This window comes from Pan troglodytes, chromosome 1 (genome assembly GCF_028858775.2).
Source record: "Pan troglodytes isolate AG18354 chromosome 1, NHGRI_mPanTro3-v2.0_pri, whole genome shotgun sequence".
Classification (NCBI taxonomy): domain Eukaryota; kingdom Metazoa; phylum Chordata; class Mammalia; order Primates; family Hominidae; genus Pan; species Pan troglodytes.
The window spans coordinates 164,254,453-164,277,210 of record NC_072398.2 but is presented as its reverse complement, the minus strand read 5'-3'; the positions used below and the strand labels follow the sequence as shown (position 1 = coordinate 164,277,210).

The 22,758-nt window shown below is 36.9% G+C and overlaps 1 protein-coding gene across 35 annotated transcripts in view; it reads left to right on the top strand.

Annotated features, from left to right (window-relative positions):
* SGIP1 (SH3GL interacting endocytic adaptor 1) overlaps positions 1-22,758 on the top strand; it is a 222,914-nt gene that overhangs the window by 179,620 nt on the left and 20,536 nt on the right. For all 35 annotated transcript variants that reach the window (XM_054684016.2, XM_054684015.2, XM_003308176.6 and 32 more), the window contains 2 exons: positions 12,320-12,431; positions 22,310-22,465. In XM_054684016.2, the coding sequence (XP_054539991.1) occupies positions 12,320-12,431; positions 22,310-22,465 (268 nt within the window). The remainder of the gene's footprint in view (positions 1-12,319; positions 12,432-22,309; positions 22,466-22,758) is intronic.

Sequence of the window (22,758 nt, the reverse complement as noted above, 5' to 3'; positions counted from 1 at the left end):
ACTTTTAAAAATTCAAATATGGGAAAGTATAAATAAAAGAGTAAATATCACCCCAAAATCACACTATTCAGAGAGTAGTAGAAATAACATTTTTGATGTTTTGGTGAAAATTCTTGATGAAACCCTGTCTGCATGTATCTACACACACACGCATGGACACACATACACACACAAATATGTGTGCTGCATTTACTTGATCCCAAGAAGCCATACACTGGGGTATGCTCCATTGTTTTCACAACTTTTTGGGCACAAAATAAACTTTGTCAAGTGTAGAAAAGCATTTTTTTTCTAACCAATAATAATAGACAAAGTGCTGGCCACTATCTTCAGTATAACCATCAGAAACTGAGCCTAAATCTATTTCATATTCAGAATCTGCAGACACATCTGAATCACTTCTGGCCATCAGCAGTTACAATTAATATCATAGTGGCATGATGATTTTTCTATACCACATATTTATAACCTTGACCTCTTTATACTCTTTGCATTGATAGTTTAATTTTGTGACACATCAAAAATTCCAGAATTTTATCTGCATTAGCTTTCCAGAATTTACTTATAAATTATTGCAAAGTAAATAATTTCCTTGAAAGTCAACAAGAAATTTTTGACAGATACAGTTATAGCACCTGAGTGTTCCTTTAGGATGCATGTCAGTCGTAACCTACTTGTTTCATCTTTCAAAATTCTGTATCTTAGATTCCAAAGAATGTGACAGTTTCTCCCACCAGCAGTTGCATAGTCTGGTAGATGACTGTTAATTTTCCAAGAGAGTTGATGAGTTGTCCAGGGGCATTCACATCTTTGGCTCTTTTAAGCCTGTAGATTAGTGCTTCTCAAACTTTTTTTTCATTATCCCTCTTTCCTTGCCCAGAGAGCCTCTGTTAGACCTTGTTTTTCCCTAATTGCTCCCCAAGTCGAATTCTAATATCATAGATGTACTGTACATCTGGTAATGTGCAATATGTATATTTGTGTGCCTTATATATTTAACAAGTAAGATTTCTTTCACCTTCCCCAAAGAACCAATTTTTACCCCCTTTGGGGTGATACTTCTGCTTTGAGAATGCATGCCATGCCTGCAGCTAGATCTCGGATCACAACTTCCTAGGATGTAGGGGCAAACATCTTTAACACAGGGCAGGGTTTAAGAATACAATGGAAGTTAGACCTGGTTTTCAGTCCCAGCTCCCCTACTTACTATAGAGCAAATTACCTTGAGCAAGTTATTTAATTTCACTAAGATTTAATTTAAAAGAGTGTACCTCAAAGAGATGTTTTGAGATTAGAAGACATGAGGCATGTAATGTGTTCGGCACAGCGGCCATCGTATACAAGTGCTTTACATAAATTAGCTTTTGATATATTTATTCATATTCTTCATAGCTGGCTGTTTCCAATGCTTGATCAAACTCTCACCACTGTCTATGTGAAAGTGTTTAAAATTTGGCTGTATGAGTCTTCATACTAAGACAAAGAAAATCCTAAGTTTTTAGACTGAGGAAATCAATTTGAGCAAGTGTACATTCACTTTTCTTTCATTTGTATTATGGCTTTGTCTTCTGTCTTATGTTCATATTTAACAATAGGATTTTTGTTGAATACATGTGTTCTGACTTGGATAATAAAAAGCAAGTATAATATTCTCATCTTCTGAGTCAAACATTTTAGGAAGTTAATTCAATTGGGCATTAATTTTGGATGACAGTTTAGGTGCTCTAGGCAAAGACCCAGGTTGAAGAAAAATTCTCTACAAAACATGAAGAAAAATGTCAATTGATTGTATGTTCCTGGACTGAGCAGAATTTGAAAAAGCTAAAAAAAAATATGCACATGAAATACATATATAACCAGGGCAAGTGAGCAGAGACTTATGAAGAGGAAGACTGGAAATAACTCTAATCCTATTTACATACTCAGAAATCCAGTACTCTCAGTTCTACGCTATGAGAACTGACTTTCTTATTTATTTATTTATTTATTTTGGGCATCCATGCATGTTTATCAATCATTCGAATTTTTTTTCTGTTTGTTTTTGTTTGTTTTTTTTCTTTACTGTTATACTTTAAGTTCTGGGATGCATGCGCAGGGTTCTGCGATACATGCGCAGAACGTGCATGTTTGTTACATAGGTATACATGTGCCATGGTGGTTTGCTGTACCCATCAACCCATCATCTACATTAGGTATTTCTCCTAATGTTATCCCTCCCCCAGCCCCCCACCCCCGACAGGCCCCAGTGTGTGATGTTCCCCTGCCTGTGTCCATGTGTTCTCATTGGAGAACTGACTTTCTTAAGTACACTTTCCTCATTTTCATGAAGGAGAACATGTAGCACTCTGAAAAGCATGTAGCAAGGATAACTCACCCAGTGCTACCATGGGTAAGGACAAGGCCTATGGGGCTCTTATATGGAAAAGTGTGGAGTCAAGTGAATCTAGATTTGAATTCTGACTCCACCATTTACTGGCTGCAAAAACATGGGTAAACAGTTCTCTCCTCTCAGATTCAGTTTCTTGATCTATAATATGTAGTAATGCCTATCTGGACACATGGTTGTAGTCATAATTAAATGATGCACTATGTGTAAAGCATAAAAGACAGTACCTAGCTCATAGCAAGTGCTCAATAATATTGTTCCTCCCCTTTTGAGGTTTGCCCTTTTTCCTCTGTATTCTCACTCAGCAGGTCAATTGGTGCTACTTACCTCAGGACAGGAGAAGCCAAGGCAGCACTTACAGAAGCTTCTTGACTTTTTTAAGCTTCAGTTTGTCAGCTGTAAAATGGGGATAACAATACATCTTTCTTAAAAGTGTGAGGATTTAATAAGGGAATGCGTGTGGAACATTTAGCAAAGTCCCCAGAATTCAGAAAGTATATGTTCTTTCAGTTCTCATCGTAGCATTATTATTAATTAGATTAGGTGATAGTATAAGACTATCAAAACACTCAAGAAAACATTACATAGAGATAGATTTTTATATGCAGCATGCACACACACAATTTGCACACATATATGATATATTTTATATAACATTTTATATAATCTAAGCCAACTACAATCATAATATTCCAAGATTTAGAGAAAAGGGAAAAAATTAAAAATTTATATGTAGTAACTTTATTTTGACTTTTTTTCTCCCAAACCTATCCTAAACATTTTTGAAAAGTTTTTGCTATCATAAAAAAGTAACTTTATTAATCATCACTTCAGCTAAGATTCACAATGTCACAGGAGCATACTTACATTTTCAAGTTAAGCTCTCATGATACAGTTCTTTCTACTGAACTATATAGAAAGAATTTCTACATTTCTTTTTATCATTTCCTCATTTACTAAATGCATCTGGTGCTGAGGAGAGCCTGAAACAGTATGTTACATGACATGACTGTAAGGCAAATTCTTCTTCACTGCTAATGATAATGGCTGCCAAGTTATCGAGTTTTACTGTGTGTCAGGTACTGTAATTTACATAAACTAATGAAACTCTTTGTCCCAGTGTTCACTATTGGTCACCTTGCAGTTACTGGATTCTGAAGACAAGCAGAGACCACAGCAACATGAAAGTATTTACTTATAACCTTAGTCTTCATTCTGATACACTTTTTCCCAAATTAACACTAGTGTCCATCTCCACCCATTACATGAATGCAGAACCCAATAAATTTTCCCATAAACATCTGATCATATAAACAATGGATATACCATGCAAATACAGTGCATATTTATTGCAAGTGAAATTGCCAGTCTTAGGAAGGATATAGGATTCCATGAAGTCAGTGAAACTGATGATGTAAAGCTTTTCATCACACCTAAAGTCATTGTCAGTTTAGAATTTCACAGAAATTAAAATTATTAATTACTAAAGAAGAGGGAAAAACATAAGCTTACATCAGAGCCACTTCAAAAGAAAGACAAGAAACTGAGAGACCCTTAGAATAATGTATAAAACTCTCAGTTAATTCTGCAATAATGGCTCCATTTATGATCCTGAATCAAAGCCAAACCTAAATCTTGGGTGGTGTGTAAAGCTATTAACATAATTTTATCAGAAAAATATACCCTTCCCAAAAATATCAACACAAATATTTTTATTAATTCCAAGAACTCAATTATTAATGTAGCTTAAACTTTGTTAATAAAAGATCGTTTCACAACTTTAGTTTATGACAGCTTAGAATCTTAATCAAACCTTTCTATCATTATGTACTATGAAATTTTAGTATCCATTTAAAGTACCTTAATTGTTAAATGATTTCTCTGTTATTGACTATCCTCAAATAACAAGAACATAGAACATCCTATATCATCATATTTAATCCTCCCAATGTCTGTAAAAGGTACTATCTTCATTATACAATGTGATGAAACTGAAACTCAGAGAGGTCAGGTAATTTTTCAGGGTCACAGGGTAAGGGTAAAACCCAGATTCAAAATTAATTCAATCTCTTTCCAACATTCTTTCCCTTTGTCACTGCATTATGTATAACATATTCTATAAATTACTGTAGAATTGGGTCTCATTTATCTTTTCCTAATTCTAACTAATATAATCAGCTTTTAAAGAAAAAGCTAGTCTAATTTTCACTCTTTGCTGCTTCATACATCTTCTGGAGCGTTGTCTGTCTTCTATGCACTCTGAGACTTTCTGATGTCTCCATCTGTTGGTTATATCCCTGCATTGTCATCCCTGGGCATAAGGGTCATTTGCCTCCTGCCTGCAGCAGATCTGGTAGGGTGGGCAGTTGTTTGGCCTGATAGCCTGCAAAATGAGGACAGTCTTTAAACAAATCAGACCACTCTCTCCTGCTGCCCATGCTTCAGATTGTGTTTTCGGGGTGACTGTTTCCAACCTCAGATGAAGAGAAGGTAAAATATGCAGCTCTTATGGCATCTGGCATTAGTGGTGCAGATCCTTCCTTGGATAAGATTGAGAGCACTGGTATTATTGTCCTAATTTAACAGAGGTGAAGCTAGAATCATTGACCAGCTCAGGTCAAATATTGAAGAAGCACAGTCAAGACTGAAGCCTACACCCTCTGACACCATCCTAGACTCCTTATTGCAGGCATTTGTTATCTGAATTTAAGCAGGTTACTTAAGCACTCTAGCTTTCCCCATCTGTAAGAAAGAGACGTTTAAAATAGCACTTACTTGGTGAGATGGTGGTGCAAATTAAGGGAGATAACACATGTGAATCATTGCACAGAATTTGAACACATTACATAAAAGATACTACCATTTATTGTTAATTTTGTGACAAATGCTACAACACCCCTGAGGGAGCCACTAGTTTGACATAAATTCATATTAAATGTAAAAACAACTGAAAATACGTTGTCTTCATGAGCTGGCTTTGATGACAGAAAGTGCTAAACTTCAACATTGCAAAGTGGAAGAGATTATACGGAAAATGGAGAAAGTGCACAGGAAGGGGAGACTGGCCTGCCCGAACGCAGGCTTGCTCACTGCACATGATTGGCGGAAGTGCATGGGAGGCAACCTGATTAAACTCAGGAGGTAAACACTCCTTTATTTATAAAGGAAACCTTCTTATACTTGTATTCAATTTCTGTACCTGTGCATTTTGCTTTTTTTTCTCTTTCCTCTTTTTTTTCTAATTTTTTCTTTCTCTTCTAAAAAGTCTCTCTTCTTTAAACACTTACATATACAGTCTGTTCTCCTTCCCCACGTTCATTTTTCATTTGTCTCCCCATGAAATGCTTTCATAAATTAAGGACCTCATCTTTTAAAGATGTCAGATGTCATACTGCTGTTAAGAATTTAAATTATTTTTAGTCTCAGGCTGTCTACATGTGTACATCTGTGTGACCTTGCTTGGTAATGAGAGTCACAGAAAACCGCCTTTCAGAAAACACACAGTCACACACTGGTGACTCTCTGTGCCCTCTTCCATTCCTCAGAACCCCCTCAAAGTGTGCATGTCAATTGCTTCCCAGTACTCTGGAGATGCTTTTTTGTCGGAGACTAATGGCAGCAACTCATCCTTCTAGGGGGTATCACAAACACGTTATCAGGTTCCTAAAATAACTCTCTCCTGACTTCTATGCTCCTTGAGCAAAGTAGGGAGGAGGGTGGCATCCAGAGTCAGTCAGTGCTTGGTTTGCATCACAGTTCTGTTTTGATTGTTTACTTGCCAGGTGACAATGGCAAGGCTATTGAATTTCTTGAAACCTCCATTTTCTCATCTGTAAAACAAGGGCAAGAATGCTACTTACCTTATAGCACTCATAAACTTACCTTATTACCAGGATTAATAATTAATATAAGTAAAGTCCTTTGAATAGTGGTTGGTATGCAGTAAGAGATATAAATTTTCATTGCTGTTACAATTACCATTAAGAGAGCCAGAAAATCTAGGATTGAATTTCAGCTTCACCACTTACCAGCAGAGTTACTTTGGGCTAGAGATAATGATACCTAACCTGTGTACACTCCAGTGTACAAAAAACATAAAGCCATATTAGTGTTTGATTTTTGTTGTTATTGAAGGACAGACATAAAATCCATGTCAATAAATACTGCCTCCATTGAATTCTTTGTAAATTATTATTAACAGCAATAATATAACAAATATAATATTAAACTGTTCTCTAACTTCATATAGTGTTTCATTTGTAGTTAATATTATAATCCCCTTTTATACAATAAACTCCATAGGGGGAAGGATATGCCTCATACATTTCTCTGTATCCCTCGGCACCTAGCACAATGTCTAATTATTACAGGAACTCATATTTTAATAAATTAATTATGATTATTCAAATAATTTGTTTATTTGAATAAAATAAACATGCATTCAACCAACTTTATCTCCTATTGACACAAGTATTATCAAGCCACCAAAATCAATATAATAGCCACCTATGTGATATGTGAAAAATTAGGCACACATGAGCAGATTATATGATAGAATTTTAGTGATGGAAGGAAGCTGAAAGAATTCTACGCTAACTCCATGCTCAGTGAAGAATTCTATTTGTTTTGTATCTCCCTTTGTTTCTGCCTAAAAACCTACTCAACTTCAAAGAACCAACTCTAATTCAACAACTTCAATAAAGCTCACCCTGACAAAAATGACAGCAACAAAAACAATAATATTAGTCATATGTTTTCAAGTACATACCATGTTAAGTACTTCACAAATGCTATCCTATTTGATGTTCACCATGCGCCTTTAACATTGATACTATCTTTATACCATTTTAAGATGAGGAAACTGATTACAGAGAGATTTAAATACATTGTCCCTCGACATACAGATGGTAAGCCAAAGAGCCAGGATTCACACCCAAGTCTATATGACTCCAGAGTCCAGGTTTCCTTTATTAAATCAACTAATAGCATCTGCTATACCACTCATTTGGTAATTAATCTTTCAGTGAAATAATCCCATAATGATGTCACTTGAACTATTGTCTTACCTAATCTCTTGTTGGCATACATTATTGTTATTTAGTTTTCCATATGTCTTTTTTCCTGAAAGACTACATATTCGTGTCCTCACCATCTTGTACATGGTAGTGTCTCAGTAAATATGACAGAGCCACCCAAATCTCCAGTGAGGTTATGCTGTTTTCAGGGCAGTTTATTTTTCTGTTAGAAAGTTGTTCTTACTGTAAAAATTCTAAATGCCTATAGACAACTTAAAATCATAGAATCTTAAAACACAGACATTATGCAGTCTATTGCCTTCATTTCATGATTGAGAGAACCTTAACACCTAAGGTTAAGAGATTTCCCCAAGGCCACAGAGCTCTTAACTTGCAGATCTATAGCCTTGAACTCTGGTCTCCAGAGTCGCTGTCTGTTAATATTATTTCAGTTATTAGAAAAAAATTTCCAGGCCCCTCTTAGTCTTCTTAGGCCATAAGGCTTGAATTTCTCATTATCTTGGACACTTTTCTGGTTTTAGCCCTGTTTTCCAATAATGCTACTAAACAAAAACTCTCTGAGGTGCTACGGGGGGATGAAAGCATTCATTTATTACTCATATCATTTTTATTGAGTATAATCTTTATGCAAAATACCTGGTATTCTTGTCAATTAAACATTGATCTGCCTTTTGATTTGGTCATTCTACTTTGTAGGAATAAATTACATCTTAAGGAAATTAAAAGAGGAACACAATACCAGTTTAAACAAAGATGGATTTAGATTGCTATCTAGAAGTGGTTCAACATTTGGATAATGTTTGTAGAATAACAAATAGTTGTGGAAAATGATATGTAGACCAAATAGCAATAAGGAATATTGTAAGTGGGAAAAAGTAAAACACAAAATGGCATATCAATTGCAATGTATAGGGATGTGAAGAAATTAGGGTTGTAAATTTTGGATCCTTAAAGATAAGAAGGTTCTTTAAATGTTTGTTGTTTTCTGTGTTTCTGCTTCCCTGGCATCATTGATCAGTTCTACAATAAGGACTATATTGCCCAGAAGTTAACATAGCTAGAGGATATGTTGTTGTTGGGGGGCATGGGGGAGGTGGGTAAGGAGAAATGGGTCTTGATCATGCCACAGATGGCCTTGTGTATCATTACACTGAACAGTGTGGTCTTTGACTTGTGGTTGTGTGTTCCAATTGCCATCTGCGAGCTTTAAAACAAAGCACATAAGCAAACAAAAAGCACTACGACCATCATTTCTATTGATGTGTCTCTTACTCATCCTTTGATATAGCCCAAGCTAGGCAAGATGTTTAGAACTCAACAATAGAAAATTGATAATCAACTAAAACCTCCAGGTGCTTTTTTTCACATATTCTTCTACCAAGCAAGTTTTCACCAAATCACAATTGTTTCATTAATTTTAAACCTTGATATATAAGAACTTTACACTTGTTTCTGCTGATATTTTTCTTATAAGTTCCAGTTCAGTACCTCAAAAATATAAGAAAATTTTTAGCACTTTTAATGAATCTGCCATGATGATCATCATAAAAGTAGCTAATCATTACTGAGTGCTTACTATGGTTCAAGCGCGGTGCTAAATGCTTTGCCTCATTTTATCCTCAGAACAGGCCTACAAAATGGGTATCATGACATCATCCCTGCCAAAGATCATTTAGATAACAAGTGTCAGAGACAGGACTCAATCCCAGGTATGTCTGATGCTAAATCCCATGCTCTTAGCAACTACCATGTGCCATTTCTGAGCACTTTATTCAGTTTCATCCAAGCCACCAAAGAGCCCAGACTAGGGACCAATCTCTGAGATAATCCACTAGAGAGTTCCTTCGCAATGGATGTATAGCTACTGATTCATGCTCATTGGATATTGTGATTTATCTAATTGTCAATTCACTTGGCAAGACTATGATCCACACAACTTTCACTATTTTATTCACAAGACTATCATAGAAGACTATTAAATGCTTTGCAGAATTGAAAAATATTATGATGATGACATTCCCTTTATATACCAATATCTGCTTTTCTCATCATTTTTATCTTTTTTCCTAAGAAATCTCCTCACCTACATTATTGTCTCCTTCATTAAATGATGCACCACACTTTGAGCCTTGGTTCTATCAAACTGTAAAATGAAGACAATACTTACTTCATACATTTACAGAGCTAGCATGCTCTAAACTCAAGTCCATTGTTTCAAATACTTCAGAGGCCTCCCATCTTCCGTTCAGGGTGTTCTAACCCCAGTTCCAGGACCCCAAGAACCTCAGGAAATTTATAATTCTACTTTAAATAATAAAAATGATGTGTATATGTGAGCTTTGCTCTGAAAAGTATTCTTAGATTTGTATTAGATTATCAAAAAGGAATTATGATTTTAATGACTATAAAGACAAATTTTCCTAAATATTTATATAAAACTCTTCATGACCTAATTGCTAACTCCCCAAGCCTCATTTGCTTCCTCATGTCACCCTTCAATACCCACCACACTCACATACACACACAAATACCACACTTCCTGTAGTTTCTTAAAATGTGTCTGCTCAGTTCCACACGTACATAGAAGATGGGCCTCCTTCCTTCTACCCTTAGTAAGATTATCTTCATCCTCAGACCTCAGCTCCAATATCGTCTTAATGAAACTTTCCCTGACCTATGCAAGCATCATTAAGTGCTTTCATAGAGCTTTGCTCATTCTTTGAAAGAATTTATCAAATCACTGTATTTGAATGTAGATTTATCTATCCTCCTCACCAAACACCAAGTTTCAATCACATAGTGGCAATGACCCTGATAGAGTGGCAACAGTCCAGCCCTCTTACCACTGTGGCCTCAACAGTTAGAGAAGCCATTCTTCTCCAGAAGCTGGTAGTTGCTCAATAAACATTTGAATTAACGAGTGATGAAATAAACTGAACAACACCATTACAAAATAATGGCCTGTGTTTATTGTGCCTTTACGGTTTATAAATGTGCATAAACCTTACTTTTCTGAGATCCAACCATGGATAATTCAACATGTATTTAGTGAAAGGCCAATATCATCCAGGCTGGGTTTTAGGGACTGTCAAGGTCTCATTAAAGAAGCTAATGCCATTGTTCCTTCCTTTTAAAATTTAGAGCTCCGTGGGTAGCGAAGACTTAGCCATGCACACTCCAACTTCAGACTCACCCAGTGGCACTGTAATTGCCCACTTGGTACTATAATTGCCTACTAAGAAGGCAAAATAATAACGTCCTCAGAGTCTAAACTTTGAACTCATACATACCCCAGTGCCAATCTTAAACTTTATGCATACCAGCTGTGCAGGACTGAACAAGTTGTATAAAGTCTTTGAGCCCTGGTTCCATCAAACTATAAAATGAAGACAATATTTACTTCATACATTTACATAGGCAATATATGTAAAACACTTAGTAAGTGTGCAACAAATAATGTTAATGGAGGTCATTAAGATTAGTGAATGTTGATGATGCTGATGATTGGAATGCTGCTACTGATGGTAACTCATTGAGGACAACGACCATGTGTTTTTGAATCCCCAGCACCTACCATAATACCTGATACATAGTAGATATTAGATATTAGATAACTGTTTGTTAAATTAATTGTCAATTGCCAAGTCCAAGATATTGAAAGCCAAGAGGAGATAAAAAAGAGACTAGCATGAACTAGAGTGATCAAGGGAAGCTTTATTGAGGAGGGAGGTGTACAAATGGTAGATTATGTTCAGACTTGGAGAAGAGGACAAAAGTTATTGAAGGCAAAAGAAAATAAGCCTAACACTAAAGTAAGTAGTCTATGCTGGGAGTGGGGTAGAGTAAATGCATTTTGTTTGGCAGGAAGGGGAAGCAGTGAGTATTACCAAAACTTCACTGTTCAATACCATGCCTAGAGATCAATAACAAAAAAAAATCTTAAATGTTGATACTTTTCAGAAGCTACGGGTTACAGCAAAATGATACAGGAAACTGTTTCATTTAGTACACTGCATGGTATACTGGGAAAAACATGAGTTTTATAGGGAGATAAACCTAGGTTTGAATTTTGGTTTTGCCATTTAACTAACTATATTATCTTGGGCAAGTCACTTACATGGAGCTTCTGTTTCCTCTTCTATAAAATGGGAATAATCATACCTATCCCACAGGGCTGATGTGGAATTTGAATGAGATTATTCATGTAAGGCACCCATGTTCATACAGACATGCCTTGCCCATGTCTGCATGAACACCTGTATATAGCAGGTGTTCAACAGACATGAGAGCTGCTGTTATTTTTAATAGTGTGAATTAGTGCATTTATGTGTTGTGGTAAGTCAATGTGTATAGTTTGGTTGTGTATGTTTTTGGACATGTAAACTTGAGCTTACTTGATCTGAGAGTAACTGGGCTTTTTGAAATGGAAATAATCCAGAAAAAAAAAATGGGTAATGTGATACCACTTGGCTGCTATTCAAAATGAAGAAATGAAAAATGTTTTGAGTATGGGCAATTGATTGGAATGAATGCTCAAATAGGAAACTAATAATTGTCTTTATTAACCACCTGCTGTACAAACTGTCATGCAAATACTGCCTTATGTTTTATGCAAAACATTTGAAAATCCCTGTGACTTTGTTCTGCTTGGATTTTCTTCTCTGTAGCAAAATACATAATTGAATTAATTTCAAGTGTGTTTGTCTGTAAACCAGCCAAATATTTCCTTTTAAATACTTGAGCTCTATGTTGAATATACAGAGTTATGGTTCTTAGCACATTTTTTTTACATTAAGGGGTAGATTTTATTCTTTAATCCTTTCATGGGCTTTTAATTTCACATATACTAAAGTGTCTCCTATTTTCATAATAAATGAAAATTTTTCATTTCATGCAGGTTCTTCCAGGGGACCCAGCCCCCTAACCATGGGAGCTCAGGACACTCTCCCTGTTGCAGCAGCATTTACAGAAACAGTCAATGCCTATTTCAAAGGAGCAGACCCAAGCAAGTAAGCCTGATACTTGGTCCATTGTACTTTCTGAATTCTGTCCTATTGAGTGTGGAACAGCCTAAATACAACCTTTTCATTTTTTCTTTTAAAAAGCAAAAAATAATTCAGTTAGCAATAGTAGATGGCACAGCTAGGGTAGAGGTGAAAATGTCATTAGGAATATTGATTTCATGCTTTTAAAAAACGTATCAAGAGAATTTACTCCAGAAATCTTTGATTCCATTTTGGTTCTAGAGAACTTACTCTAGAAATCTAGAAATCTTTGATTCCGCTTTGGTTGCAAGTAACAGAAAACTCTAACCCAGTCTGTCAACAATGAGGAAATTTATTGTCTCACAAAAGTAAATGTGCAGATCATGTCTTTTATTGTCTTAATCTTTCCTGGACAGGAATCACCCACATATAAATTAAAACAACGGTTCACTGGGATGAGAACATGAAAGAACAAACAGCTTCTCAAAACACACGAAGTAGCAAGGGAACAAATTTTCTGTGACCCCTACTAAATAAGGAAAAACTGACCAAAAATGAAAGAGAAAGAAAAAATTATAATCAGAGCAAAGTAAAAATTCTAGGCAAAATTCACCACTTTCCATTTACATGAGCCTGATTTCACTTATACATGTACATACTGACAATGGACTTGGTCTGAATGCATATGTGATGTAATTAAATATTTGGCCTCTTGCTAAGGAATTCCATGGATAGGATTCAGAAAATCAGTGGTTTCCCTGAAATTATATTGTGTATTTTATGTGTGTGCATGTGTGCATTATTCTATAAAAAGAGTCTATAATAACATTTATCACTTAACGAAGAGATTTGTAATCCAAAAAAAGATTAAAAGTGATTAGTGATCTACACCAAAAACTAAACAACTAAGTCAGACTTATTTTCAGTAGTGTCATTAATATAATTCCAGGCCTGAATTTGATCAATAAAGGGGAAACCTAAGTGAGGAAAGAATTGCTCTTAATTTTTTTACTTACAAAGACTAGGGCTTTGAAAAACTTAATATTTATGACAATAAGAACTGGAGACCAGGCATGGTGGCTCACACCTGTAATTCCAGCACTTTGGGAGGCCAAGACAGGAGGATTGCTGAGGCCAGGAGATCGAGACCACCCCTGGCAACATAGGAAGAGCCTGCCTCTGCAAAAAATACAAAAATTGGCTGAGCGGGTGGTGCACACCTGCAGTCCCAGCTACTTAGGAAGTTGAGGTGGGAGGGTTGCTTGAACCTGGGAAGCAGAAGCAGCAGTGAGCCATGATCACATCACTGCACTCCAGCCTGGGTGACAGAGCAAGACCCTGTTTCAGAAAAATAAATACAATTTTAAAAACTGGAGAAGAAAAAGTCGATGTGTATATAGAACACTAGACTATACTATAAAAATTTTTTGAAACGGTGATCATTAAATATAATTAGAACTTGGATCTCCATATATATTTTAAGTGGAAATTGGTATAACTAATCATGAATCCTCTTGACACTTCAGAAACACTAGTTTTAGATGTAAAACTCGAAATCTAACAATATTATACTGGAAAACTAATAAAATTAGTAACTCCACCTTTAAGTGTACTAGCCAGCCACTAGGATCTTTCAACTTCATGTCTCTTTAAACAACATCTAGGTTTCATTCTATGCCCAGAATATTATAGAGAAACAAGCACTGTAGACTCTGGATTTTCCACGTCTTTTCTCTTTCATCTTCAAAACAGAAAGGCCATTTGCCACATCCCCATATCAATAGAAATCACAAGCTACCTCCTATAGAGCATACGTCTGAACTGTTAAGGCAAGTAGACATCATGAGCGTTAGCTGTAGATATGCTTTATTCATACATATTTGTTCTGTAGAATCTTCTTTGGACAAAGAATTTGCATAATTTTCTGTTATTCCAGTTCTAAGAAAATTTATCACTGACTACTGACCTTATACCCTAGAAAATCAGGTTGGCCTAAATTGAGAAAAGCAGACAGAAACATCCTTCTATGTTTTTATTTTATTTTTTGAGATGGGGTCTCACTTTTTTGCCCAGGCTGAAGCACAATGGCACAATCACAGCTCACTGCTGTGATTGTGCAACCTCCCAGTCTCAGGCAATTCTCCCACTTCAGCTTCCTGAGTAGCTGGGACTACAGGCACATGCCACCACACCCGGCTAATTTTTGTATTTTTTTTAGAGACAGGGTTTTGTCATATTGCCCAGGCTGGTCTTGAATTCCTGGGCTCAAAAGATCTGCCCACCTTGGCCTCCCAAAGGGCTAGGATTACAGGCGTGAGCCACTGTGCCTGGCCAGAAATGCCCTTTTGAAAAATAAGAGGAGTCAGGAGTGAATGTATATACCTGAGTGAAAACCGCTGGGGATCACACAAGAATGAATTCATCTTTGTCTGCTTCCTAATTGGCTTTCATTCATTCATCCACTAATTTATTCAGAGAGATCTAATTGGTCTCCCTTCTTCCGCTTTTGCACCCCTACAAAGTCTCAACATATCATGTCACTCTTCTGTTCAAAATCCTCCCATCTTGTTCAAAGTAAAAACAAAATGCTTCATAATACTCTTACAAGAGCCTCCATGATCTGCCCTTCGAGATTCCCCCAGCCTCACCCCAGTGGCCGTTTCTTTGATCCCATCTCCATCACTCCTTTCCTTATCCCTGACCGTGCCTCCAACCCTCACCTCCATATTCATTCCACTCTAGCCACATGGCCTCATGGCGTCTCTCTTCCATCACCCCAACCCACCCGCACCTCATGGGTTTACATTTGCTTCACTTTCTGCCTTCGTGAAATCTTCTCCTAGGTTCTGAGTGACTTGTCCCCTCATTCCCTTCATGATTCTTCAGTAAATTTATCAAAGAGACCTTCCTTGTCCATCCTATATAAAATAACAACACCGCTCCCCACCCCGTCAACATTTTCTTCCTCTTTACCTCACGTTCTCTGTCTCCACAGCCCTTCTCTCTAACATCTTTTATGTTGTTGTTGTCCATTATTTGTCTTCTCCCCCACTAGAATGTAAATACCATGAGAGCTGGATTTTGCCTGTTTGGTTCACTGTTGTGTCCTCAGCTAAACAGGACAAGGCATATTTGCTGAACAAGTTGAATTGAATTACTCACCTAACATTTACAAAATGGCTACTACGTACCTGCCATTGTGCTAGACAGGAGATATATTGGTGATAAAGACAGCTCATATGGAAAATAGGACTTGTGCATAAATATAATACCAAGTGCACCAGAGAACAGGTGTAAATATGGTGCAGTGGGAGTCAAGAAGCCGTTATTAACATATTTTTTAATTCCAATAAGTGGTACAGCAGCCTATCCCATCGGCCTGTCACAATATAAGCCAGGGTTTTCATCCTGGTTCAGTTTCCCAATACACTATGACAGGCGTGTAGGGTAGTCTGCACCTGTAAGCTCAATGTCTGCGGCCTTGGCATTCCAATGACATGGCGCTTGAGCCAAATTAATATTAGTGTTTTTCCTATACCCTTCTAAATTAACTGAGTCTTTGACTTGTGGATGTATATGGAATCTGTTTTTAATTTTATTGCCATAAATAGTTGTAGGATATCCTCTATGCTGGTAGGTGGGAGATCCAATTTATTTCATTAAAATTTTGAAATCAGAAACTTATAAATGAATCATGAAATGACACTCATATATTTAATTTCATCTTCAGCAACCATTTTAATTGCTCTTCCTTTATCACTCACTTTCAAGGAAACAACTCAAGTTCTATCACCAGGTGGAAATAATGCCAGCCAAGGTACCAAACAGAGAAATGATGCAGCAAAGGCATTTGGATTTGATTTTGTCTATAGTTCCCTGTCATCCTGCATCAAAGCCATTTGTTCTCAGACCATCCATTGGGAACAGAAATCTACTATCTTAATTTTTATATACTATGATATGTAACCCATTTAAATATAGTTATACTGTAAATATTCAGAGCACCCATAACAGGTATTCTGACATGTAAGACTTTCTCAGTAGCTCACAGGCAGCAAATTCCTTGACCTTTGCTACTGATTGGGGAAACACATCTCCCGCTATTAGGTCCTATTTAAAGAACATTGGTGCTTAAAAACAAGGGTCAGAGATTAACTCTCTAATTCCCTAGAAAAGCTTAGGTTACTCGGCTCTCTCTTATCCTTCTTTTATCATCACATTTTAATTATTTATTCAGTATCTGTCTTCCTGTTTAAACTAGAAATTTGCACAAGGACCATTTGTCCAATTTGTCACTGCCAAATCTAGCACATTACATTGTGCCTGGTATATTGTGTAGGCACCCTATAAATAAACAAATAAATGTATGAATTTATTTTTTAAACAATGAGTTCTTACTCCTGAGTTCTACATTATGCACCGTTGCCTTCCCAGAACCTATGACCCAGAACTTGTCTTCACAATAGTAGGTAAGATGTGCGTGAAACTGCAACATAATTTTCTAGAAAAAGATCTGTACCTATCTCCAAGCAAACCCAGAGAAAGGAGAAACCAAGGAAGGCTAAATGGAGAGGATATTAAGAAATGTTTCGGAAAGGCCTTCTTTTGAACTTAGTCTTGTAATATGAAAAGCAGTACATAAGCCAAAGAAAGGGAATTGTAAAGAAAAGAAGAGAAGCTACATCTACACAGATGTACACTGAGAAACAGACCTAGGGTTTTCGTTAGCAGTACATATAAATCGTATTTTATGAGAGAGATGCATCTCTGATGACCTCACACATTCCCTGAACAAAACTGGCCAGTGTTTCTGTGACCAGCTAGGGAAAATCCAGTGTATAAGTCACTTGGCTGGTTGACTTTGAAGTTTTGCCATTTTTTGACAAATGTTTCATTTGTGAGGATTCACATGATTTCTTATTTTATTCATGAAGTAAGCATCTATTCATATTTCCATCTCACATTATTTCCACCATTCAAACTCACATGAAATTTAGCCACCTTGCATACTGGTAGGAAAAATCCTTAAGTTAAAAAAAATTCTTTGGTGAGTATAGAAAATATTAAATTTTTATATAGAAAATTTCAGGTCAATTTAGACACTGGATGGATTAATAAGTCAGCAAAAGTTCTGGCTCTGACAACTGTGATGCTGAAATGTAATTGAGGCCTCAGTGCTTCTTACACAGGACTACGTGGACTACTTCTCCCACCTTCTACCCAACACTGTAAGCCCTTTGAAAGCAGAGGCTATTTTGCTCATTTTTAAATTACCACCCCACTGGAAAAAATAACAAGAACAACTTGCATAGTTAGGAGTGAATAGACAGATGCCTGTTGAGGTAATAAATGCCACCTCCTCCCCTGTCTGACTTGCTTTCAAAACAGAAACTTTATCTCCTACCAAGACACCATTTAGATCTCATTTTGAGCAACTTGGCAAGAAAACTGAGAAAATTCCCTACCAGTTAGAGAACAGTTGAGCCACCACTGCTAATAACAATATTCTGAGTGATGGTAGGTGCTGAAATCTAATTTTATAAGTGCTCTAATTGTTTTCTAATAGCTGCCAAACAATATTCTACATGTCCACATATGGACAAATATCAAGAGTAGACTCAGCTTGAGGGGAAATCAAGGTTCAGAACCAATTTGGCACTAGTATACAAACAGGGTTAATGGATCTAAAAGGTAGAGAAGGAAGACAGCAGTTTGCTCCCAAACTGGGAGGTCAGCAGTGTTCTCCAGGAGAGATGGAAATGCAAACTTCCAGAAACGAAAAATCCCATTCAGAGCACTACAAAGTTACGGATTTAACACCTGAGTGAGGGAGGCTCACATGGCATCTTTAAGAAGCTCATCTGCTCCCAATCTCTGCCCCAAACCCAGCCTTATACCTACAAGGTTATAGCAGTTCCTCATTTAAGCTATTTTGAATGTATGCCAGACAGCACCTCACCTGAACCATGTATGTTTCATCCATTAGAGTTACACAATATACAAGGTGACTGTAGGACAACATGGAGTCCCCATGCTCCAATGTGAGCAAAGTTTTCATTTATTAACATCAATTTCCCCAGAAAGTACATACCTGAACTTAGAGGTGAAGTACTACAAGAGTCAGCTGTGGAGACATTGGAGGAAATCATAAAGAAGCTCACTCACTTTAAGCATTTACTGTGTCCCAAAGAAGAATAAAATCCTTGTGAAATTTCTGCTTTAGCCAAGGTAGAGTAACAGACCAATTTACCCTTCTACCTCAAACAGCTTAAAAATAAGCAAAATATATAAAACAATGACTTGCAAGACACTGGACTTCAGGTGAAGGCGGTGATCCCTAAAAGGGGAGGTATGCCCTATGATTGCTCCAGCTTACCTGCTTGACAGTTTTCAGGCCTGGCATAAGGAGAGCCCAGCTGACTTCCAGCTGCTCACGGGAAGGTGTTTCACTGAGGTACTCTACTACAAAACTGGCCGAGGGAATTGCCAGGGGAAGCTAAGGTTGATGGGTGCTGCCGCCACCATGCACTGCAGAAGATGGCAGTGGAGAAGATGTGAACATGGCAGGAGGCTGGAAAAGAATCCATCTGCATTGCAAGATCTGGGCATTGTGGCAGCCCAGCCAGTTGTGCTACATGAGTCAGATGACAGGAAAGCTGTCTGTGCTACCAGGCACTGGCAGAGCTGCATGGCTTGCAAAACCTACACTCTGGGGACACTACATGCACTGCAGGAGCCACACACAAGCCTCTTGTAACTGCAACAACCTAGCACTACATAAGCCTTGTGCATTGCAAGAGCCTGCATTTGCAAGCAGGCTGGAAGGATGAAGGAAATCCCTTCTCCTGCAATGTCTCTCTAGCGCCCTCTACTGACAAAACTAAACATGGTTCCTGCAGGCAAAGAGAAAAATACAATAAAGATCCGTTAATTTTCTCAGAGCAGTCAGTAAAGGGTGAATTGGAACGGAGAGGCAATGATTTGATTTTATATAGACATTGACACGGTGATTATAAACCTCATGTGGAAATTCAAAGGGCCTACCATAGCCAAAACAACTATTAAAAGGAACAAAGTTAGAGAACTAACATTACTTGATTTCAGAACTATCATAAAGCTACTGTAATCAAGACAGTGCAATACTGGCTTAAAAAATAGACCAAATAAATCTATGGAACAGAATGAATCGTGAATCCAGAAATAGACTCACACAGATAAGGGCAATTAGATTTCAACAAAATTTTCAAGGTAATTCGGTGGAGAAAGGACAGTCTTCTCAAAAAAGTGATGCTGAAACAACTGGATACTCATATCCACACACACACAAAATGAACTGAGATCCATACTTGACACTATATACATTGTAAGACTAAAATAGGTGAAAATGGGTAATGAAGCTAAATGTAAACTCAAAGATTTTTTTTAAACTTCTAGAAGAAAATATAAGTGAGCCAGTTGCAGTGGCTCATGCCTGTAATTCCAGCAGTTCGGGAGGCCAAGGCAGGAGGACTGCTTGAGGCCAGGAGTTTGAGACTACAGTGAGCTATGCTCACACCACTGCACTCTAGTCTGGGTGACAGAGAAAGACCCTGTCTCGAAAAGGAAAAAGAAAATACAAATGAAACTTTTGTGACCTTCGGTTTGGCAAAGATTTCTTAAATAAGACACCGAAAGAATGACTGGATTAGATATAACCCATAAAAGAATAAATTGATGAATTAAAAACTTCTGCTCTTCAAATGTCCTTTTAAGAGAAAGAAAAAACAAAACAAGCCACAGACTGGGCTGCAAATTATATATCTGATAAATGACATGCCCAGAATGTATAAAGAAACCTTAACATTCAATAAGAGAACAAACAACCCTATGTAAAAACTTGGCAGACAGTTTAAGCAGATACTTTGCCAAAGAAGATAACTGATGACAAGCACATAAAGGATGCTTATGATCCTTAGCCATTATGGAAATGCAAATTAAAACAACAAGAAGATACCACTACTCACCTATGAGAATGGCTAAGATTAAAATGATCAGTTCTACCAAGTGTTGGTGAGAATGTGGAAGAACTAAAACCCTCATGCACAGCTGTATTTTCCACTTTAGAAAACAGTTAGGCAGTTTCTTTGAGAGTCTACACCTATTGTGTGAGCTAGTGACTCTCCTCCTGTGTACTTACCAAGAGAAATGACAGGGTATATTCATACTAATACCCATACACACGTATTCATTGCACCTTTATTTGTAATAGGCCAAAATTGGAAAGAAGCCAAATGTTCTTCAGTAGGTGAATGTATTTTTTAAAACTGTGGTATACCCATACACTACACAGCCACAAAAAGAAATGAACTATTAGTGCACACAACTACATGAACAAGTCTCAAAATAATTATGTGAGTGAAAGAAACAAAAAATCACACACCTTACAATTCTGTTATATGAAATTCTAGAAATTGCAAATGAAGTGATAGTGAAGCATATTAACTCTTGCCTAGGGACAGGGAAAGGAGGCAGTGGGAGAGATTACAAAAAGGGATTGCAAAAAAGCATAAGAAAACTTTCAGGGATGATGGAAATGTTCATTTTCTTAATTGTATGATGATTTTACATCATATAATCTCATGAAGTTTTACACTGTACATAAGTTCAGTTTATTATATATCAATTATATCTTCATAAAGCCTTTTTTAAAAAAAAGAATTGTTTTTCCTTTCATGCTATCATCCCATTGTGTTAACTTATATGACTGATTTTACAATTTTGACCAAATAGACAAATTAATGGAATGAAGAACTAGTTAAGTGCAAGGCAAAAACTTTACCTCATGAGTACATAAAAGAACATGCTAAAGGCATTACTCATGTTACTCAAAGAGCTAAGTAAGACAAGTTCAGGAAATAATGTGATAACATTGTACAATATACTATCTTCAAATATGCTGCCAAAGATTCAGAAATCAAAGTGAGGGAGAACCACCAGAGTAGAGGATTCTATTCATGAGGTGAAGCTATAGACTTCTACAGAAAGAGAAAAGCTGTACTTTTCTTCTTACATTTCAAAACACATAAAACAAAATATTCACTTTTTAAAATAAGTGCTCACCATTGAGTTCTCAGATAAGTTAGAAATGATACACTGCTGGTGAGAGTGTAAATTAATTCAACCATTGTAGAAAATAGTGTGGTGATTCCTCAAAGAGCTAAAAACAGAACTACCCTTTGACCCAGAGATCCCATTACCGGTTATATTCCCAAAGAAATATAAATCATTCTATCATCAAGACACATGCATTGGTATGTTCATTGCAGTGCTCTTCTCAATAGCTAAGACACAGAATCAACCTAAATGGCCATCAATGATAGACTAGATAAAGAAAATGTGTTACATATACACCGTGGAATACTATGCAGCCATAAAAAAAGAATGAGATCATGTCCTTTGCAGGAACATGGGTGGAACTGGAGGCCATTATCCTTCCCAAACCAACACAGGAACAGAAAAACAAACACCACATGTTCTCACTTATAAGTGGGAGCTGAATAATGAGAACACGTGGACAGAAAGAGAGGAACAAAAGAAACTGGGGCCTGCTTGAGGGAGGAGGATGGGAGAAGAGAAAAGTTCAGAAAAAAAAAAACTGTCAAATACTATGCTTAGTACCCAGGTGGCAAAATAATCTGTACCCCAAACCCCCAAGTCACATGTTTACCTATATAACAAACCTGCACATGTAACCCTGAACCTAAAATAGAAGTTAAAGTATTTTTTAATGGAATTGTAAGAGCCTGCCTTTTATCTCTTCTGCTGTTTAACATTGCCTCATAAATTGTTTTTCACAGCAGTTTTGATTCAGTGTATTGACATGGATTTTCTCTCTGTTTCCTCTCTGTGTTTTGATATGCCAGATGTATCGTTAAGATTACCGGAGAAATGGTGTTGTCATTTCCTGCTGGCATCACCAGACACTTTGCCAACAACCCGTCCCCAGCTGCTCTGACTTTTCGGGTGATAAATTTCAGCAGGTTAGAACATGTCCTGCCAAACCCCCAACTTCTCTGCTGGTAAATATGATTTTGCATAAATTTTTCAGAGATATATGTGGCTTAGTACTTTGTACTTAGATGAGGGATATATCTTAGCAAGAGGGTCGCACTATAGTGAAATTACCACCACTCAGATATATTTGTAGATTCAAGCACAGAACTTTTACCAGCTATCAAAATTTGTTGTGGGTGATTGTGTGTGAATGTGTGACTGCATATGCATATACGTGTTTTAATGGCCAACCATCTCAAGTGGTTAGAGAGACAGAGTAAGAAAATCTGTATCAGCAACAGTTTGTTCATTGTCTGTT